The sequence below is a fragment of the Amblyraja radiata genome, chromosome 31, assembly GCF_010909765.2.
Source record: "Amblyraja radiata isolate CabotCenter1 chromosome 31, sAmbRad1.1.pri, whole genome shotgun sequence".
In the NCBI taxonomy this organism is placed as follows: domain Eukaryota; kingdom Metazoa; phylum Chordata; class Chondrichthyes; order Rajiformes; family Rajidae; genus Amblyraja; species Amblyraja radiata.
In genome coordinates this window covers 21,450,584-21,473,752 of record NC_045986.1, presented here as the reverse complement: position 1 = coordinate 21,473,752, position 23,169 = coordinate 21,450,584, and the positions used below count along the sequence as shown (strand labels likewise).

General features: G+C 40.5%; 1 protein-coding gene across 3 annotated transcripts in view; it reads right to left on the bottom strand.

The window, feature by feature from the left end:
* The window catches only part of nphp4 (nephrocystin 4), a 204,821-nt gene that overhangs the window by 44,484 nt on the left and 137,168 nt on the right, over positions 1 to 23,169 (bottom strand). For 2 of the 3 annotated variants that reach the window (XM_033048073.1, XM_033048074.1), the window contains 5 exons: positions 18,443 to 18,579; positions 11,043 to 11,234; positions 6,315 to 6,486; positions 4,557 to 4,721; positions 2,853 to 3,033 (listed from right to left, as the gene is read on the bottom strand). In XM_033048073.1, the coding sequence (XP_032903964.1) occupies positions 2,853 to 3,033; positions 4,557 to 4,721; positions 6,315 to 6,486; positions 11,043 to 11,234; positions 18,443 to 18,579 (847 nt within the window). Of the gene's footprint in view, positions 1 to 2,852; positions 3,034 to 4,556; positions 4,722 to 6,313; positions 6,487 to 11,042; positions 11,235 to 18,442; positions 18,580 to 23,169 lie in introns of all 3 variants that reach the window. The other variant, XM_033048072.1, reaches the window with a different exon arrangement.

Below are 23,169 nucleotides of genomic sequence, written 5' to 3'. Positions count from 1 at the left end.
GTGAAAAAAGTTCTTCTCATCTCGGTTTTAAAGGATTTCCCCCTTATCCTTAAGTTGTGACCCCTTGTCCTGGACTTCCCCAACATCGGGAGCAATCTTCCTGCATCTAGCCTGTCCAACCCCTTAAGAATTTTATAAGTTTCTATAAGATCCCCTCTCAATCTCCTAAATTCTAGAGAGTATAAACCAAGTCTATCCAGTCTTTCTTCATAAGACAGTCCTGACATCCCAGGAATCAGTCTGGTGAACCTTCTCTGCACTCCCTCTATGGCAATAATGTCCTTCCTCAGATTTGGAGACCAAAACTGTACGCAATACTCCAGGTGTGGTCTCACCAAGACCCTGTACAACTGCAGTAGAACCTCCCTGCTCCTATACTCAAATCCTTTTGCTATGAAAGCTAACATACCATTCGCTTTCTTCACTGCCTGCTGCACCTGCATGCCTACTTTCAATGACTGGTGTACCATGACACCCAGGTCTCGCTGCATCTCCCCTTTTCCTAGTTGGCCACCATTTAGATAATAGTCTGCTTTCCTGTTTTTGCCACCAAAATGGATAACCTCACATTTATCCACATTATACTGCATCTGCCAAACATTTGCCCACTCACCCAGCCTATCCAAGTCACCTTGCAGTCTCCTAGCATCCTCCTCACAGCTAACACTGCCCCCCAGCTTAGTGTCATCCGCAAACTTGGAGATATTGCCTTCAATTCCCTCATCCAGATCATTAATATATATTGTAAATAGCTGGGGTCCCAGCACTGAGCCTTGCGGTACCCCACTAGTCACTGCCTGCCATTGTGAAAAGGACCCGTTTACTCCTACTCTTTGCTTCCTGTTTGCCAGTCAGTTCTCTATCCACATCAATACTGAACCCCCAATGCCATGTGCTTTAAGTTTGTATACTAATCTCTTATGTGGGACCTTGTCGAAAGCCTTCTGGAAGTCCAGATACACCACATCCACTGGTTCTCCCCTATCCACGCTACTAGTTACATCCTCGAAAAATTCTATAAGAATCGTCAGATATGATTTACCTTTTGTAAATCCATGCTGACTTTGTCCAATGATTTCACCACTTTCCAAATGTGCTGCTATCCCATCTTTAATAACTGACTCTAGCAGTTTCCCCACTACCGATATTAGACTAACTGGTCTGTAATTCCCCGTTTTCTCTCCCCCTCCCTTCTTAAAAAGTGGGGTTACGTTTGCTACCCGCCAATCCTCAGGAACTACTCCAGAATCTAAAGAGTTTTGAAAGATTATTACTAATGCATCCACTATTTATGGAGCTACTTCCTTAAGTACTCTGGGATGCAGCCTATCTGGCCCTTGGGATTTATCGGCCTTTAATCCATTCAATTTACCCAACACCACTTCCCGGCTAACCTGGATTTCACTCAATTCCTCCAACTCCTTTGACCCGCGGTCCCCTGCTATTTCCGGCAGATTATTTATGTCTTCTTTAGTGAAGACGGAACCAAAGTAGTTATTCAATTGGTCCGCCATATCCTTGTTCCCCATGATCAACTCACCTGTTTCTGACTGCAAGGGACCTACATTTGTTTTAACTAATCTCTTTCTTTTCACATATCTATAAAAACTTTTGCAGTCAGTTTTTATGTTCCCTGCCAGTTTTCTTTCATAATCTATTTTTCTATTCCTAATTAAGCCCTTTGTCCTCCTCTGCTGGTCTCTGAATTTCTCCCAGTCCTCCGGTATGCTGCTTTTTCTGGCTAATTTGTACGCATCATCCTTCGCTTTGATACTATCCCTGATTTCCCTTGTTATCCACGGATGCACTACCTTCCCTGATTTATTCTTTTGCCAAACTGGGATGAACAATTTTTGTAGTTCATCCATGCAGTCTTTAGATGTCTTCCATTGCATATCCACCGTCAACCCTTTTAGAATTAATTGCCAGTCAATCTTGGCCAATCCTCAGGCCTTCTTTCCTCTTTCCTTCATCATCATCCTGTGTCTGCAGTTACTTGCAGCACTGTATCAGTCACAGAACATATCCAGCAGATACCCATTAATCTCGGCGGCACCCAGCACAGGCGGATGTCACGGCCCCCATCGCAGGAAACCGCTGTTGATTAGCAACGGTAATTAGTAACTCCGACTGAACAGTAAAGGATATTGATATTCACCTCTTCGCAGAGTGTAGATTTGGACAATGTCCTTGTCACGGTTCATCCTGAGCGTCTCCATAATAAAGGACTCTTTGATTTATGGGCTGTTCCCAGAGACGCGTTCAGATATGGATATCAAGCGCTGCTGGAAGATCGGCAGCTCGCTGAAAGATGCTCTTTGGTCTGCCCAAAACTTATTGGCCTACCAACACAATGGGATGTCAGTAGGGGAATGTTGCGGCCTGCCATTCCAGACTGCAGGACTACATGCTGAGGGACTTACTGAAACTTGAGAAGTCACCAAAAGGAACTACAGCGAGGCAGTGAAAGGAGTGGGTGTTTTTCTTCATAAATTGAATCTAATACATTGGGAAATTGCTGAATATATGGTATATGTAGTTCCATTTGCCAACCTATGACCCATAACCTTCCAAACCCTTCCTATCTATATATCTGTCCAAATGTTTTTTTTAAGTCATAATTGTATCCACTCTATAGCTTCCTCTGTATGGGGTTACTCATATATTTTTCATTTTCTAGACTATCACAAAACCAAATCAACAATGATTCAGATACTATATTCACTCATCTCCAGAAGGGTCTCAACCCAAAACATCACCCATTCCTTCTATCCAGAGATGTTGCCTGTCCCGCTGAGTTACTCCAGTATTTTGTGTCTATTTTCAATGATTCAGACCATAGGCTTACTCACCAACGTTTCCTAGGCGCAGATGTAGCTTTCCTTTTATTACTGTTGTCACTCCATAAGGCTTAACGGCACCATGATTTGTGAAATCAGATACGGACAACGGTACATCTGGGGCATAGTCTGTGTTTACCACCTCCAGTTCATGGGACACCTGGACTGCAGAAAGACCGTGACGTAGCAAATGCTGCAACAATAAGATGTTATTATTACTCTCATGTACCCAACTTTGCAAAACATGTGCAATGGGAGTTCCACTAAACTTTCGAGTGCTTTGGCTTGTATTTTGCAGTCAGTGATTAATGAACAGCAGCAGCTACTTGTTCATGCCCAGAAACTCGAAGGTCTTTGGCACTAAAAATAATAGAATTATTTGAGTTATTAAAAAACCCATTTCTAGATTGGACCTTTGTGAAAAGGCCAGATGCTGCCTTTGGTCAACCAATTAGATTGAAATATTCTTAATATGTTTAGCTAAGTCCGAATCACAAAATACAAGTTAGGCTAGGGATTCAATGCACACAGAGGTTTCAATAAGTCGGCCAAAACCAAAACATTGTTAACTTTGGTCCACCTGGATCAAAATGTGGTCACAATCCTGTGTCAGTCATCCCAATCCCTCCCATTAGTCTCTTTTCACAAGTAACCCTAAAGTCCAGCTACAATCTCACCTTCCTTTTAATCCAGAGCATACAACAACAATTTTATTTATCGTATGATCATACGACATAGGAGCAGAATTAGGCCATTCAACCCATCAAATCTGCACCGCCATTCTATCATGGATGATCTATTTTTCCCTCTCAACCCCATTCTCCTGCCTTCTCCCGTAACATTTGATACCCTTGTAAGCAAGGCATGTACTTTAAACTAATACTTTGCTTTTAATGCAAAGTAAAATGGCAATTTACCTAACAAGATATTATGGATGCCATGAGGAGGATGGAGATATACAGAGATTCAGGGATGGAATTCCAGAGTTCAGAACGTTAGCTGTGGAAGACACAGCTACCAATGGTGCAGTCATTAAATGCAGGGATTAGCAGAGGACTGACATAGGACTGGAGGAGATTACAGAGAGACTGAGGTGAAATGACGTGGAAGTTTGAAAGTAAGGATGACACAGAGATTTGCTAAAAGTGCTGCTGCCTCACAGCTCTGACAACGCTGGCCTCCAGTGCTGTCAAAGTGGCGTTTGCATTTTCTCCTTGTAACTGCAGGTGCACTCGTTTCTTTACACATCCATAAGAGATGTGTGCTGGAGGGTTAACTGGCCATTGTAAATTACAATGTGTACAGTATGTGGGTGAATGGGTGCTCGATAATTTGCACAAACTCAAGCTGTGCGAGTTTGATGAGGATGATAAAGTGCTTGCTTCACCAGAACGACTTCCTCCAATTCTCTGACAAATTCAGTGGATGAAATGTTCAAAAGTAGCCAGATGTAACATATTGCCATGTATGCCAAATGCTTCATTTTTTTAAAGAAATCTCAACTACAGTATCCACAGCACATGGCTTGAAACGGTTAACATGGGGCATCTGCCATTCTGAGGTACTCTGTGTGTCCAGAGCTCACGTCATTTTGTCATTCTTGATGAATATTTTTGCCTCATCAGATATTCAGTTGGAATGTTGAATCAACAATAACAACATGCTTATACAGCAGCATTAGCATCCTGCAGCGGTTATGCTTCTTTTCATCATTACCTTCAGGTCAACAGAAGCAGTGCCAATCAAAAGCAAAGACTCTGCATCCCAGACATCAATCTGCAGTGTCTGCAAGGCCAGGTACTGCATAAACCACCGCTGTTCTCCATCCTTCATGAGACTGGGTTCCACCATAAATTTCAGCTCCAACCCTGGGGAATCTGCGGCATGTGGAAAATGGGAGTAAAACATTTCAAGATAGATGTTACCCCCAGTAATTCTTTGGTCAGTGAAATAAAAACTAGAAATTCAGTAACGTAATGCTTTCTTTTAAAAGGATTATTATGGAACTAAAAATGAATTCAAAAAAGACGCAACATGCTGGAGTAACTTAGTGGGTCCGACAGCATCTCTGGAGAACATGGATATGTGACGTTTTGGGTCGAGACCCTTCTTCAGACTGAAAGTGGGGGGAGGGCTGAGTGAGGTAGGGGAAGGAAGCTGGAAGCGAGCAGGGGCAAGCCAATGACTAGCAAATAATAGATGCATAGGAGTGTGGAAAGGAACTGCGGATGCTGGTTTACACTGAAGATAGACACAAAATTCAGGAGTAACTCAGTGGGTCAGGCAGCATCCCTGGAGAAAAAGAATCGGTGACGTTTCAGATCAAGACCCTTCTTCAGAATCAGACTTTGACCTGAAACATCACCTATTCAATTTCTCCAGGTAATAGATGCATACAGGTTAGGGCAGGTTTTGATAGGTAGATGGTTGGACAAAGGCCAGAGATGAAAATCATCATAAAGTGCGAGATAAAAGGATGGAAGAGTTGCAAATTGTGAAGCTAGAGGAAGGAATGCAGGTGGAAGGGGAGAAACAGTTGCGAGTTCAGATTTGGCACGGGGGGGGGGGGGGGATTAAGGAAATGACAAAAAAAATATATGGGTCCCTTAATCACTGGCAGTGACAATACAAATGTAAATAAAGAGATGGTGGGCAATTTAATAATAATTTTGAGTTACTGTGTACAGTGATGAAGTGACTGCTGAATTCATAGGAAGCTGCCCACAAATATCTAATGACTGCTGTGGCATGAACTTGCCCTCTTCCTGTTGCACAGATCAGGTCAACATTCTGGTGAACCATGCGCCAATATGAAGAGTTTCTTTCTCTTTATCCTGGCTAATCTCGTCATGATCCTTTTATTGTCATTTAATCATGCTCTACAGTATTAAGTAAAGTTATCATTTATTGTAAACGTGCTTAGGATAGAAGTTTAAAATTCAGTCCCACAGATAGCAAATTAAACTAGAAGAGAATCATCAATTTTAAATACGATGAGTATTTATATATGGACTAATATATGATCTCATTGACTGGAAAAACAAGTTGAGTGGCTAAATAATCTCCCCTGGATCCTCGAAAGTAAATTTTAAACGTTTCTTAGCAAAGTTAGCAAAAAATGTTTTAATTCTGACATCCCAATGGGTAGAATGTGGAACTTTCTCCAACAAAGCATGACATTTGGATAAGATGCAAGCTATTGATTCATTTAAATGGAAGCCAAATAACGGTATTAGAAAGAAAGAAGCAGAATAATATATTTCTGAAGAAGGGTCTCAATCCGAAACTCTCCTTCTCTCAAAACATGCTGCCTGTCCCACTGAGTTACTCCAGCATTTTGCATTTGTCTTCGGTTTATACCAGCATCTGCAGTTCCTTATTTTTTAAGGCCACCAAAGCAATGTGGGAAGAGGGTCATGTGATGCATAAATGAATAGCTGATTTGAATGCCCAAGACATTTTGCAATACTCACCTATATTACCAATGCCATTTTTATTTAGTGGTACCAGGATGAAATGCATGGAACTTTTAGATCCCTTTTTTTTCATCTTCACAAGTTGCAGCTGTTGGGTTGTAACTGGTGGAAAGCGATAAAACTGAAAGGTGAAGTAGACTGATCTTGGATGATCACTTTCCCGAGGTACCCTGTGAAAAAAAATCAACCACCGAAAGCTTACTAATAACATAGTACATCTTACATGGCTGCCTCCTGCACACACACGATAGTTATCTTCTATTTATCTTCTTTTTAAGTGAATCAATAGCTCGCATCTTATCCAATCAATCCTCAATTGACTGATTTGAGCAGCACCATTCTGCATGAAAAGTCCTAAAGACAACAGAAATATAAAATTCTGATTGGCTCTGCATAAAGCAAATCATTTGCCCGAGCTCTGTCATCTCTTTGGCATTTTCATGTCATTTTCTATGGTCCAAAGAGTCAGAATAAAAGGAATGAAGACCTGTTTTAACTAACAAAATGGCAACCCTCTTCATGTTGTCATTAAGATTTATGGGGATTCACAAGAAGGGATAATCCAAGAGGATTATTGGAGGTCAAATGAAGGAGAAGTATATACCCAGATTTCTATTTTATTTCTTAAAATGGGCTTCAAGCTAAAAACTAATGCCATGTATCTCTCACTGACCTCTGCTGACTGAGAGTCACCAGAGATGCTTTGATCAATGGCTTAGGGCTGAAAACAAGAATGCAGTTTGTTCTTTTTAACCATTCTCCCTCCATATTCAAAGCCTTTGCAATGAAATGAAAGTATCTTTCTATAGATCTTCATTTCACATTTATACAAATATTTCATTGGAAATTAGTTCAAATTTGACAAAATTTATTTCCATACAATTAACTAATATACCCAATTATCTCCTTTAGATTTGAACATGGAATCAGAATACCTCTGAACTAATAAGGTTTCAGGTGAACTCTACAATATTCAACTGTCTCTAGGGCGGCACAGTTGTGCAGCTGTGGAGTTGCTGCTTTACAGCACTTACAGTGCCAGAAACCGGACTACGGGCGCTATCTGTACGGAGTTTGTACGTTCTCCCTGTGACCTGCGTTGGTTTTCTCTGAGATCTTCAGTTTCCTCCCACACTTCAAATACGTACAGGTTTGTAGACTAATTGGCTTAGTAAAATTGTGAATTGTTCCTAGTGTGTGTACACATGCATACAAACAAACAAGATGAGTCTTAGTAATATACTAGATCAAGTGGGACCCGATGGGTCCCATCCCGAACGCAATAATCCACCACTTACCCGTTCCCCCAATGCAACCTGTTTCCACCACTCATCCGTTCCCCAACGTAACCCGTTCCCCCAATGCAATATTCCACCACTCACCCATAGCTCCAATGGGAGGACTGGTACCCAACGCAACCCATTCCCCAAAGTAATAGTTAGATAGGGCTCTTAAAGATAGTGGAGTCAGGGGATATGGGGAGAAGGCAGAAACGGGGTACTGATTGGGGATGATCAGCCATGATCACATTGAATGGCGGTGCTGGCTCGAAGGGCCAAATGGCCTACTCCTGCACCTATTGTCTATTGTAAGATCCACCACTCACGCGTTGGGTCCCTGATACAAGGGAGGTCTGGTCCTCCAAAGCAACCCGTTCCCCCAACGTAAGATTCCACCACTCACCCGTTTCCCCAACGCAACCCGTTCCCCCAATGCAATATTCCACCACTCATCCATAGCCCCCAACTGTGCAGGTCGGCTTATTTTTAATACAATATTTGACCACTCGCCCAGAGCCCCCACGGGACCGGTTTCCACCACTCATCCGTTCCCCAACGTAACCCATTCCCCCAATGCAATATTCCACCACTCATCCATAGCCTCCAACGCAACCCGTTCCACAACGTAAGATTCCACCACTCACCCATTCCCCCAACGCAACCCATTCCCCCAATTCTGCTCCTATCACGTTTGAACTTGTGAACATTTCCCTCTCACCATCATCTCTTGCGCATGGAGGGATGCCAACACACAATATTACATTCTTACTGAAGTAACTAATTTTTATTTTTTCAAAACCATTAATCAACGCAAAAAAATCAATAACTGAAGAGTGCGATATTTAAAATGAATTAACTTTCATTTAATATCCTGGAGTTTTAAACGTTAATGTAAATCAATTTGTCTACGAAGTATCAATTAATAATGAACAAAAAAAGTTTTGTAGGAAAAACCATTATCATCAATTCAACAGTAGCAGCACATTAGCCATTGACAGACATTGGATCTCATAATTATCTGTATCTTTTTCCTTCTATTTTGAAGTAATACTCCCTCCTATGGGATATATTACCTCCAACACCATGATAGGAGCTCATAGTGTTGAATGTAATTGATACAGAGGGAAGCAGTCGGCTAACAAGCAGCGTGCAAGTAGGTCATTATCTGCTTGACAACCTGCAACTAATGTGGTAACGAAGGGAATCAGTGCAGTGACCGCAACCTTTTACAATGTATCAGTGAGTTGGGGGAAATGAATGCAGGGGAGCTAAATTTGGGGCAATCAAAAAAGGGGGAAAGGCGATTAGCAAAGAGGATATTGTTTACAGAGAGACATTGACAGGTTATGTGAGTGGGCAGTCGTCAAATGAAGCATAATGTAGGAAAATGTGAAGTTGTTCGTTTAGGAAAGAGCAGTATTATTTAAACAAAGAAAACGCATAGAAAGCTATAGCACAGTGAGATTTGTAAGTCCTTACAAATTAAAGATAGATACTTAGCATGCCAGTGCAGTTGGTAGTATGGAAGGCGAATAGAATGTTAACTTTAATTTCAAAGCAGTTGAAATATAAAGTATGAAAGTATTACTGCAACTGTACCAGACACTCCTGAGATCACATCTAAACTATGGCCAAAATTTCTGGTGCCACATTTAAGGAAACATATAATTTCATTGGATGAGGTTGAGAAATGGTTCACTAACAGGAACCATTTAGGAGTTTAGGAATATGAGAGGCTTGATCTTCGATTAAATGATATACCCTTTATCCTGTATCTGTACGCTACGGACAGCTTAACTTAAGTCATTGTATAGTCTTTTCGTTGACCGGATAGCCCGCAACAAAAAAGGTCCAATATTGTCTGCTTTTATTTCAGATTTCCAATATCTGCATTTATTTTTTAATGACCGATTTTGAAAAATGGCAATCAAATCATTTAAGAGTAAGCAACATTTCCCTCATGTTAACACCTTATGCAAAAACACCTCCAGTAACAGAAAGCTCCCCGATTACCGTGTTGGGGCATCAATCTAGATTATATGCTTGAGTCTTTGAAGTAGAATTTTATTTATTGAGCTCTTAATCAAAAGCAAGACTAACATCTAGCTGGCAAACCTGATCTCTCACGAATCATTTGCACACAATGTGAAAAAAAACTCAGAAACTATAAAGGAAGCTTCGTTTATTTTCAACATTTTTTAGGTGATTTCTGCTCATTGAGCTGCCCGTCAAAAATTACCACAAAAGGAACTCATTGCAGGTCCTCCCCATGTTATGAATGAATGTTGTGACTTTTAGATAAAGTTTTAAAAGTATAAATATTAACAATATCTCAATCGATCGCTCAGTCCGCCTGGACCTACCTGATCTCCTGGCGGCCAAACACTTTAATCCCCTTCCCATTCCCACACTGACTTTTCTGTCATGGGCCTCCTCCATTGTCAGAGTGAGGCCCAATGCAAATTGGATGAACAGCACCTCATATTTTGCTTGGGCAGCTTACAACCCAGCGGTATGAATATCAATTTCTCTAACTTCAAGTAACCCTTGCATCCCCCCCTCTCTCCATCCATCCCCCACCCAAGTCATACTAGCTTCAAAGTCATCTTGTTGAGTCTCATTGCCTGTAACTCGTTTTCATCTAGTCCCTAGCTAACAATGGCCTGTTTCCGTTATCCTCGTTACTTTTTTGCATATCTTTCATTCATTTGTTCCATATCTCTCTATATCACCGTCTACATCTCTCGTTTCCCTTTCGCCTGACTCTCAGTCTGAAGAAGGTCTCGACCCGAAACGTCACCTATTCCTTTTCTCCAGAGATGCTGTCTGACCCACTGACCTACTACAGCCTTTTGTGTCTACCTTCGGTTTAAACCAGCATCTGTAGTTACTTCCTACCCTTAACAATGTCTAAGTTTGCTTTCCCATTGCTTGCACAATTTTTTCTTGATTCGTTTATGGAACCTGGGCATCACCATTTATTGTTCATACATTATCCCTCTTGAGAAGAGAGTGAAGATCCATCTCCTACAATTGATTCTTGTTGTACCACTTCAGACACCAGTTAAGATTCAACAAAGTCGCTGAAGAATTTTAGTTTCACATGAGGCTGAAAGAATTCCTTCCCTGAAAGGTTTTGGGAGATTGTTTGTTGTTGTCGCAATCCCATTGCTTCCTGGTTACGAGTAATAAATTAGCTTTTTAGTTTTCAAATAAAAATTCTTCAGCTGCTGTTATGACATTTGATATCACCGAATCATAGGGTGCCGTGACTCCCGACAGTTCGTTCCATTTAGGCCAAGCTCTGGATTGGTGACGTTCGTCTAATAGGGTTTTACAAAAACTGTGAATAAAGTTTGATTCTTGTACATCACATTTACATGATGAAAGTCAGTGCAAGGTAATGATCACTTATGATTCTAGATTTCCATTGCCATAAACATTACCTGCTGTAAGCCAGGAATTGCAGAATTATCTCGTTGCACTGAAGATGATCTTCTCCTTCCATCCGTAGATTCATGCTTGGTAGCTTTTCTGAATCAATTACCACTGCCAGTTCATTTTTATCATCTCGGATCTCAGGAAAGCCAAATGCCTGCATTTGTGCCAAAGATGCCCTTGAAATCACAGTAGTTGTCCTAGAAATCAAACGAAAACAAACATTGAATACCAAAATTGCCAACTCGTATCCACATGGTGCTTGGATTTGAATCCATTTCACCCAGGAAGATAAAAATCCCCTTTTAAATATCCCCAGATAAATAGGGTCCAGAATGAAAAATCTACATAAAAAAGGCTTGGAGTTTAACATTGTAACTGAGACTAAGCTGACAGAAAATAGAATTATAACCACACATTGGCAGTGGGAAAGTTTCACTGTTGCAGGATTTCACTATTTCATTCAGTAACTATGCATGCAGTGTAGGCTCATTTTGAAAAACCTATTTGGTACTAAGAAGTCCCAGCAGCTCAAATGTTTAAATTAACTGTTAAATAACATAAATAACAAATTGACATTTATGAGTACAGCCAGGATCATTTTTTAAAAATCTCATCACAATTTAGATGTGATGATGATTTAGGAGAGAATGCCTTGTAGTAATCTTTCTTTAAATCAAACAATAATATGCTCCCTTTATCTGGGGTGGTACATGACATCTGTATTTTCATTATTAGATGCTTATTTCTAGTCTATTAAAACAATAGCAGTTAAAAGATCTATTAAATCTGGCCTATGCAACAATTAAAGAGTTATTTCTACTTTACATCTTAAGATCTATGTTACTATAGAGTTTTACATATGACATGAGAAAAGTCGAAGATAAATCATTCCCCTCAACAAACTTGCTCATGTGTAACATGTAAATGTTTTCCCAATTGCTCCCACCAATGGGAATAATTTCTTGCAGAATTACAATTGGGTAAATCTACCTGGCTCGAGTCAGCTGTAACTACCTCTGCCTTTCAACTTCTGCACGTGGTCTGAAACTAAGTGTCTAAAAGATGACATGGTATTAGGGCATCGATGGTGGAGCATGGTCTTGCTGGAAGTCCCTGCATTGCACTAGGGAATCACCTCTCAGATCCTGCTCCAGATAGGATATAATGCAAACATGTATTGATTTTAATATGGTTTCTAGGTGTTCCCTTTGTGCCTGAAGTCTTGGCGGTTGAAGTCATGTATTTGGAAGGCATCTCAGATCTGGGATCTAGGCTATCCTAGATGGGTTATGGTACCCCAAGTATTCTTGGAGCTGTCCACAACTAGGCACGTTATGGATAGTTTTAGAGTTATACAGCACGAAAACAGGCCCTTTGGTCCTACTCATCCAAGTTGACCAAGATGCCCATCTCAGCTAGTCCCACCTGCCCCGTGTTTGCCCCATATCCTTCCAAACCCTTCCCATCCACGCACCATTCTACACGTAAGTGCAGAATGTTTCTAGCTACGGTCTTGTAGATGGTGAAAAGGCACTGGAGTGTCAGGTACAGTCACTTGCTACAAAATATCAGCCTCTGATATGCTCTTGTGGCGACACTTTTATTATGTCAACTTCAGTTGAATTTCTGGTCAATGGCAAGCCCCAAGATGTTGACGGTGGGAGACTCAACCGTAATTAAGCTATTGAGTGTCAAATGTTAGGCACACTCTTGTCAGAAGTGTGTATTGCCTGGTGGTTTTGTGACGCAAATCTTACATAAATGAGTAACAAGAAAAACATCAATGGAAGTTCCGATTATGTTCCTGCACCATCACTCTCTGCAGATTTCAAATGACACGGAGCAGATAGGAATAAGGAAAATAGATTATCTTATGCAGATCTGACATAATACAAAGTAATTGCCAACAGCTATGCTTCTGCATGCTATGCTTCTGCATTACTAAGTTGAAGGGATATGTGACAGCAAGGTTGCTCAAAGATTTAGTAGGATTTATAAATTCTATGACTGCTTTTCTATGGACATCATTCAATGTGTGATTGTCTGCATTAGGCTGCTTTATATATATTACATATTTAAACATCTGCTAGCTCAGGGCTGCACAGCGATATAGTTGCTGCTTTACAGTGCCAGCGACACGGGTTCGATCCCGACTACGGGTGCAGTCTGTATGGAGTTTGTACATTCGCCTTTTGACCTGCGTGGGTTTTCTCTGAGAGCTCGGGTTTCCTCCAACATACAGCTAATTGGCTTTGTAAAATTGTAAATTGGCCCTTGTGCGTGTAGGATAGTGTTAGTATGCGGGGGTCACTGGTTAGCGTGGCCTCAATGGGCTGAAGGGCCTGTTTCCACGCCGTATCTCTAAACTAAATTAAACACTTGTTGAAGTGTACAGCATGAACCTACTTTTGCCCCTCCCCAGCTGAAGTTGAGGAGGCACATGCCTTCAACTTGTAAATAGCCATGGTCCCAGGAGCTCAGCTCAGAACAATGCTTTTGTATTGAGCAGAGATATTGAGCAGTCCTGCAAATGTCAGCACTGGCTGTCTGACACAAATATATCTCAAAGAACGACATGATCAGGCTTTTCCTTGCAACTGTTTTAAATTAGTTTACAAAACACTTGGTATAATTTATAGTCAAACACCCTCAAGGTACAAGTTATTGAACGATTAGTCTTGCACTGGTGTCATCCTGGTTGGATTATTTGCTCTAAAGTGAAAGAACATCTGAAAGTCTAGCATTAATATAGCACTTCATCATCTTTTGCATAAACACTCCACAGCGCTTTGTACATGAATAACTTAGATTAAATTAATTCACAGTCAGATTCAAATCATTTTGCTAATGTACACATCTTCATATAAAGGTTTTACAATTCCAGTTCTAATCTGATTTAAAATACATGTATTAAAATTTGCCGATCATTAATTAATCCATCCACTTTGTTCAGATGTTCTTGACTGCTATCAATCATTTAATGTGAGCAATAAGCTTGGTTACAATGTACTATTTGCAGTTTCCTACTTATATTTTATGAATACCATAAATAACATGCGATTCAGAAAGAATTGCTCCAACTCTAATCACCCATGACTGCCGCAGAGTTTTTTTATTTGTCAACTTCTACTTACTCCACCTTTGCCTCAGTCAAATCTGTCAAAACAAATTCACCATTTACTCTGGAACTTACTTCTTTACCTGGAAACACTTAATACAAAACATTAATTAAGTGTAGGAAATAACTTCTCCTTATCAAGTCCACACAGAAGATTAGTTGTTCAGCCAGAGCTGAACTGCAGATGCTGGTTTACGCCAATGGTAGACACAAAATGGTGGAGTAACTCCACTAATTGGAGAACTGCCAGCAGTGTCACTCCTGAAACACTAGTATCTCTGGATAGAAGGAATGGGTGACGTTTCGAGTCGAGACCCTTCTTCAGACCCTTCTTCAAGGGAGAGGGAGACACAGAGATATGGATCGCCAACAAGAATTGATGCAGCAGATAACCAGTATTTATCGTGGAAGCAAAAGATGTTGGAAACTCTCAGGAGGGCAGGTTGCCACAATGGAAAGAGAAACAGCCAACATTTCAGTTGGAAGATTTTTGTCAGAACTGGGAAGGAGACAGATGAGCTTGTTAGGCTGCAAGGATGGTGTTCCTTCCAGTTCATTGATCCAATATTATTTATCCCCATGGTCACCCAAGTTTTCTTGTTCATTGAAACCAAATTGCTTACTTCCATTCACCTCGAAAAAACAGGTCTTAACTGTTCCTTTCTGTTCTCTCCCAGCTAACTAGCTTTTAAACCTTTTATTACACTTCCCTTAACACCACAACATTTCATCTCCTCTAACCATCGTTTATAACGTTCCTTGTCAAAAGTTCTCTAAAAAATACATGCATCAAAGCCACAGCAATTCATCAGTATAATGGCGCCAACTCAAGGAGTTGTCAGATTTTAATAAGCATGGTCTTTCTTTCTGAAATGTTTCATGAAAACATTTGATGAAATGTCCATATGATATTAAAATGTCTTAGCAAGCTGATTTAATATATATATATATATATATATATAAGATTTAATATATGTAATAATTCATTGTGACAGGATCAAAATCTCATTAACCCTAAAAGCACGCCTCCAAAATATACATATAAAACTCACCTTGTTGCGCTTCCTCTATCAGATGTACAGTGCTAATTTCCTTCCTTTTCAACATAAACTGGAGCTCCTGTACATAATCCAAGACACAGCTAAATAATTCTTAGTACGACCAGGAATACATCGTATCTCTTTATTGCACATGTCTATTTAAAGAGAACCTGCTGACGTCAGGAGACCAGACTACAAAGCTTTGAAATGAACTGCTCAAGCACCATTACAGACCCTGTGAAAACTTGCAATTAGCGCTTTTACTAAAGGTCCACTGCAGCCGTGATGTTCACTTAATGAATGTTTCAGGGGGTGACACTGCTGGCAGCCCACCAATTCTGGAAAGTTCCGTATAGCATTGAAAGCCACACAGAGTGAAACAGTGACCATGACCATGAGAGTCCTCTTTCACCATTGAATTAACAAAGACCATCCTGTTTCTTCATCTGGACAGAAGCAACAGAAAATATTCCATTCCACTCTCTCACAAGTAATGAGTTCACTACTTATCCGTGAGGGATCATCCATCAGATTCCATGTTGAGCCCTAGGCTAATTAAAGCTTGACATGACACTTCAATGTAGGAATGAACTGAGATTCTTAAACATGAGCACACAACTCTGCTGCAATTTATTAAACTGCGCAGACTTTCAAATTGAAAAACATCTTTACTATCAGGAATATAATTTGCTTTTTTAATTAAATCATTAATAGCCAATGAATAGTTAATCTCAACTTTCTCAGATGTGCATTTCACCATTTAAATAAAATGTTAAAAGCAGAGAATGTACTTTAGAATATTCAATCAAAAACTGGTGGAAACCTTTGCACGTTTCACTCACTACTTACAGTATATCCATATTCAATTCATTTTAGCACACGTTGATATACATAACATTTTGATTCTTAATTCCAAGCACTAGGCTACTTCACATTACAATTATATTGAAAATATCTTGCTAAGGGACAGTGATATTACTGTATTCTATGCGTGAGCATCAAAAAAATCATAACCTATGGAATTCTGGAATTCTTTAAATAATTGATGTAGGTACAGGAACAGACAATTTCCCCTAAGTGTTGTTTTAGATGCAGCAAAACGTTTGTATGGAAAAGAATGGCTTCAGTAAATTTCATAAACTGCAGGCCAGAAAATATACAGATTATGTCATTGAATAGCTGAAACAAAAACAGAAAATGCCTGAAATACTCAGCTCGTCAGGCTGCATCTGAAATGGGGAGTAAATAGGCTTGAAAAGCTGCAGGGAGGGTGGGTTGGTCAGGGTGAAACCGTTGAGGATAAGCAGTAAGCAAGAGTGAATGGGAGCAGTTACTGAGTGAAAACAGAGACAAGATGTAACGTAGACAACAGAATGAGGGAGTTGTGAGATGTGGAGCAGGGGGACATGCCAGACAGGTCAGGCGGGATACGTCCTCCGCTCCCAGAGAGGAGAAAGCAACAAGCTGAGCTAATATCACAATTGATGATAGAGACTGAGAAATCAAGGTACTGCATTTGTTGAGTTCAATAGAGCTCAGAAAGCAGTAACGTGCCCAGATGGAAGACAAGGTATCTTCCTTCAAGTTTGCTCTGGGCCTCACTGTGATAGTACAGGACGCCACAGACCAATAATACATCAGGCTGGGAGTGGGATGGGCAGTGAGTAGCTCAGGGTCGCCCCTGCAGAGAGAATGCAGGTAGTTTGCAAAGCAATCACCCAATCTGCATTTGGCTTCTCCAGTGTGGACAAAACCACCAAATGTGAACACCAAATGCAATTAACTAGGTTGGAAGAATGTACATGAATCACTGCTTCAGCTGGAAAAACTGTATGGGTTCTTGGATGGTGGGACAGTTCACAAGTGATAGTAATAGAATTAAGTCATTTGGCCCATCAGGTCCACTCCGCCATTCAATCATGGCTGATCTCTGCCTTCTAATCCCATTTTCCTGCTTTCTCCCTTGACACCTGTGGAGAGTGAAAGGAAAAGGTGAAAGGGCAAGTGTTGCATTGCCTGTGGTTGCAGAAGAAAGTGCCATCAGAAAGGGAGAGGTGGATGAGAATGGAAAAGTGGGGCGGGAAGTTCAAAGAGAACGGTCCCTGTGAAATGCTGAAACGGGAGGTGAGGGCAACTTCTTTGAAGGCGATGGATATTGTGGAGAATGATCAGTTGAATATATATGCTATTTGTGTGGAAAGCGAATCCTTACAGGAGGCAGAGCAGATGAACAGTAGCAGAGTTAGCTGTGGGTGTCAGAAGGCTTGAGATTGATGTTAGTAGCTTGCCAATCCCTTAACATGGAGACAGAGAGATCCATGGCCACTGAGCCCCTTCTACAGATGGGAAATTCAATGGCATAACACACGTCAGTGTCATTGCTGGCTGCTGCTGGGAAAATCTTGCAATGCAAGTGCTACCCCAGGTTGGAAGACCTTTTGGACAAGTCAATCATTTACCTTACATTCCTCAGGCATCCTGCCATCTCACTGCAACACTTTCACACCCTGAAGTCTATCTTATCCTGATCCCCATGGCTTGACTTTCTGAAATCACAATGTTAATTCAAAGTCCCTCTTCCCTGGCCACACTGACTAAGCCCAAGGCTACTAGCCAGCCCAACCTGCATGAACATAGACCAGCCTCTGGCACACTAATTACCTCAAAAACCTGCAATGCCTGATCTGCTGATCCAAGACTTTACTAAATGCAGTGAATCCAAACCTATGACTACAGCAGTCATTTCCATCCTACTGCTATGCCCATCTGGCATTTTTTATATGCATGAGAATCTCTATTCCCCTGTTGTGATAATTCCGCTGAATTATTTTTCCAACACATAATGCTTATTTCCCTATTCCTTTGAAATGAAACAAGCCAGTCTATGAGTTCCTTTGCACCTTTCAAATATCTTCCAAAAAGATATCAGCACACGCTTCTTGTTAACAATATGGACTAATATTGGAACAGCTTCATTGACTGGGACTTTGTTTCAAAAAATACAAGTAGATTTGCACTGTTTCATAGCCAGCCTGGCTAACACATAGTAGATTTGCACTGTTTCAGAGCCAGCCTGGCTAACACATAGTAGATTTGTACTGTTTCAGAGCCAGCCTGGCTAACATATAGCGACAGCACATAATGTCAAGTTTCTTGTTTCTGAAGGTATACTCTCAAATGATTCAGATCAGTTTCAAGATGAATTAGATGCGATTCAGATCAATTTCAAAATGAATTAAATGCTTACCCTCCAACCTCTGTTCCCATGGCCATGATTGGTGCCTGCATTGATGTGAAAGGCAATTCATGCAATTGCTCCAATGTCTGGGCATTCAGAACAGCATTTGAGTCCATATAAATGATGCTTCCTCTTTGCAGAGCTTCCTAGAAGTATATGAAAATCAGATTCAATTCAAAATTGTTTTAAACACTCATAAAATACAATATAAACCGTGGCCCGTATTTTCCAGTACTTTATTGGCTAGACTACCTTAGTAGGTTCCTCAGAGTGCACAGAAAAAACATTATGCAATATATTTTATTACATTCACTTGACCTACATATGCATTATCCTTATTTCTGGCTTTTGCATATGTTCTGTATTAATCTGTATTGAGAAAAGGACAAGTATTTATGTGCTTGTTTACAACTATATCACATCAGAAGAAGTTATACATCGTAGAAATAGGCCCTTCGGCTCAACTTGTCCCATCTACACTAGTCCCACCTGCCTGCATTATGCCCATGTCCCTCTGAACCTGGCCTATCCATGTACCTGTCTGAATGTTTCTTAAACATTGCAATTGTACCTGCCTCAACTACCTCCTCCGGCAGCTCATTCCATACACCCACCGCCCTTGGCATGAAAAAGTGACCTCCCAGGTTCCTAGTAAATCTTTCATCCCTCATCTTAAACCTGTCCTCTGGTTCTCAATTCCCCTACCCTATCTATTCCTCTCATGATTTTGTACACTCCTATAAGGTCACCCCTCATCCTCCTGCGCTCGAAGGATTAGAGCCCTAGCCTGCTCAACCTCTTCCTATAGCTCAGGCCCTCAAGTCCTGGCAACATCCTCGTAAATCTTCTCTGCACCCTTTTCAGCTTGACAACATCTTTCCTACAACACGATGCCCAGAACTGAACACAATACTCTAAATGCAGCCTTACAGTTTTATGTCTAAATGCAGGCTTATATAACTGCAACATGATCTCCCAACTTCTATACTCAATACCCTGACTGATGAAGGACAATGTGCCAAAAGCTTATTTGACCATCCTAATTATCTCAGGTGTCACTTCCAACAAACTATGTACCTGCACTCCTAAATCCCTCTGCTTTACAACACTCCCCAGAGCCCTACCATTCACTGTATGGCTTGCCCATGTAGGTCATCCCAAAATTCGCCTCCTCACATTGCTCTGTATTAAATTCAATCAACCATTCCTCAGCCCACCTGCCCAACCGATCAAGATCCTGCTGTAATTTTTGACAACCAGCTTCACTATCTACAATAACACCCGCTTTTGTGTCATCTGCAAACTTGCTAATCATGCCATGTACGTTCTCATCCAAACCATTGATATAGATGACAGACAGCAATGAGTCCAGCACCAAACACTGAGGTACACTAACTAATCACTTTTGTGTCTAGTCACTACAATAGTTGAAGAAGGCACACATACGCTGAAACCAAAACTATCTGATTTGATTAGTCAAGTCAAGTCACATTTATTTATATAGCACATTTAAAAAAACAACTCTCGGTGGCCAAAGTGCTTTACATTTGTTATAAGAATAGTATAAACAAACAAACTACATACATATATACATATAGCCCTCACTCAGTGGACGTCAGGAAAGGCTTGGGAGTATAGATAAGATTTTAGTCTTGACTTAAATGAGTCGATGGAGGGGGCAGTTCTGATGGGGGGGGCAGACTCTGCCAATGGCAGACAATGGCAGACATGATCAACTATTAATTTCCAAAAGTCTTTCGATAAAATGCATATAAAATGTTACTACATAAGGCAACAAATACCTTGTGGTGTTGGGAATTATTATGGGCTTAAGATGTGGATAGAGGACTGACCAGCAGAAAGCAGAGCATTGGAAATGAGCAATTTTCAAGTTGGCAATTAGAACTAGAGAAATAGGTTGCGGCTTTGGAGGCTTAAACCTTTGCCCTCTAGTTTTAGACACCACTCATTATAGAAAACCATGAGTGGTGTCTAAAACTAGAGGGCATAGGTTTAAGGTGAGATGGAAACGATTTAAAGGGAAACTGAGGGGCAACCTTTTCATACAGAGAGTGGTCGATATGTGACAGAGGAAATGGTGGAGGCAGGTACAATTAAAACATTTAAAAGACATTTGGGCAGGCACACTAATAGAAAAGGTTTAAAATAATGTAGGCTAAACGCAGGCTAATGGGCCTGGGAGGCAACGGAGAGTTGGGCAGAAGGGCCTGTTTCCGTGCAGTATAATTCCTTGACTCTGTGATCATTGCACTTGGTTTGAAGTCACTGTACATGCCCAAAGGCCTCTTTGTATATATGCCAAATATACAAGGTGGTTTCACACTTAATTTCCATTGGCTTCTACTGGAGCACAAAACTCACCATGAAATTAAACATCAAATGCGCTTAAATATACCATGGGCAGCTGAAAAAGGCATTGAAAAATGTACTAATAAATTAAGAATTATTAGTATGTTTAAACCATCAGTAGTGGTGGCAATTTGCATTCAATTTGTTTCATTTGACTTTGTTATTTTGCTTCAAAAAAGAACCATAGAGCTATTAGCACTCATCAACATTAAGTATCATTTTAAACAAGGGAAATCTGAAATATGGTGAATATTCTTTTATAAATTGCACAAGGTAGGCCACCAGATGGCTTCCCATTCTGATGTTTAGAACAAGATTAAGTTCCTCTGATAATATTGTAGAAACTAACTGAATTGCACTCAAAGCTGAGTCCTGTCATTCCAGTTTAAGTACTCTTTGGACATTGTTGTTAGTCATAATACCAGAAACCTCTTATGCATTAAATAGTATTAACATTAACAACTGTGGAATACTATTCAGAAAGACTTTAAATATTTTCAGAGATCTTTTAAAAAATACTTCTGTTTACTTAACAATATTAATCTCAACTTCATACAATTATTAATATCTGATTTTGTCATTATTCTAACTCACGCTTCCTTGCTCAGCCTCTGCACTCATCAATATTTTTTTTCTCTGAGAGGTTAAGGAGAAGGTACTCACCCTGTTCGCACTGATGACCCACTGACACCTTACTAACTTTCACCAGTAGTACAAACTCACACACCCACCCAGCCCACCAAATGAATCTTTGCCTCAACTTATTCAAGTGTAAAATCACAGAGGCTTTCTATAGTCTATTGCTTTGTTTTTTACAAATAATACCCATGAGAGTAGTTTGTGCTCGAGGGTGTCCTTCCAATCCATCTTTCCACTTCAAGTTTTTCACTTAACAGAAAGGCACCAAAATAAAAATCACCATTGGAATAATTGCATTATATATATCAATGTTTACATTGATATTTACTGAAACACGCTAAGGCCATGGATCAGAGGAGAAAGCAAAATGTTACACAGGATTTCAGAAAATAAATAAATCCCAATGGATTGTGCATACACACTTGAAGATCCCACACCTATTTTTTGTTACAGGCATTACCTAAAAACACCTGAATTATGGATACGTACGAACAAGCTCCCCTAAATATAATTAATGTCAGAAGAAAATACGTCTTGAAAAAAAACTGTTTCCATATAACTTTCCCACAGTAATGACACTATTGTATCCTAAGAACGGAAGCTGCCAGGATCAAGCAGGTAGCTTTGGAAAGGCAGTGTTGCTTTGAGAATTAACATGCTAACATTATTTCTATTGATACTGTGCAATGATAGAAACATAGAAACATAGAAAATAGGTGCAGGAATAGGCCATAGATCATCCAACTCAGTATCCTGTACCTGCCTTCTCTCCATACCCCCTAATCCCTTTAGCCACAAGGGCCACATCTAACTCCCTCTTAAATATAGCCAATGAACTGGCCTCTACTACCTTCTGTGGCAGAGAATTCCACAGATTCACCACACTCTGTGTAAAAAATGATTTTCTCATCTCGGTCCTAAAAGACTTCCCCCTTATCCATAAACTGTGACCCCTTGTGTTCAAAAAGGAACTGCAGATGCTGGAATATCGAAGGTACACAAAATTGCTGGGGAAACTCAGCGGGTGCAGCAGCATCTATGGAGCGAAGGAAATAGGCGACGTTTCGGGCCGAAACCCTTCTTCAGACATGGACAGAACTGTGACCCCTTGTTCTGGACTTCCCCAACATCAGGAACAATCTTCCTGCATCTAGCCTGTCCAACCACTTAAGAATTTTGTAAGTTTCTATAAGATCCCCCCTCAATCTTCTAAATTCTAGCGAGTACTCGCTAGATACTCTAATGTATTAATGCAATGGCCAAAGATACTTGAATCCCACCAAAATTAGCCACTGAGAGCAGGATGCCCTGATTTTGTATCATTGTAACTAAGCAGGGAAGGCCATAAATAAATGTTCATGTTAATTTCCCCTCATAACAGCATTCATCACGATACTGTGGCTACCATATCGAGTGATTTTGAGTATTTTCCAGTTTCTGGGCAAAATCAAATCATGGACAGAACCCAACAACATAAAACGCATTTATAACCTGTGGTCAGACTGCTGTGTTCTATTAGTGAGTGCTAACCATTCTAACTCCCCTTCCATTCCCATACTGACCTTTCTGCCCTGGGCCTCTTCAATTGCCAGAGCGAGACCTCACGCAAGCTGAAGGAACTGCACCTCATATTCTGCTTGGGTAGCTTACATCACAACGGTATGGAGAATTCAATGTTCATGCCTTTGGGTTTGTAAGCTACCCAAGCAGAATATAAGGTGCTATTC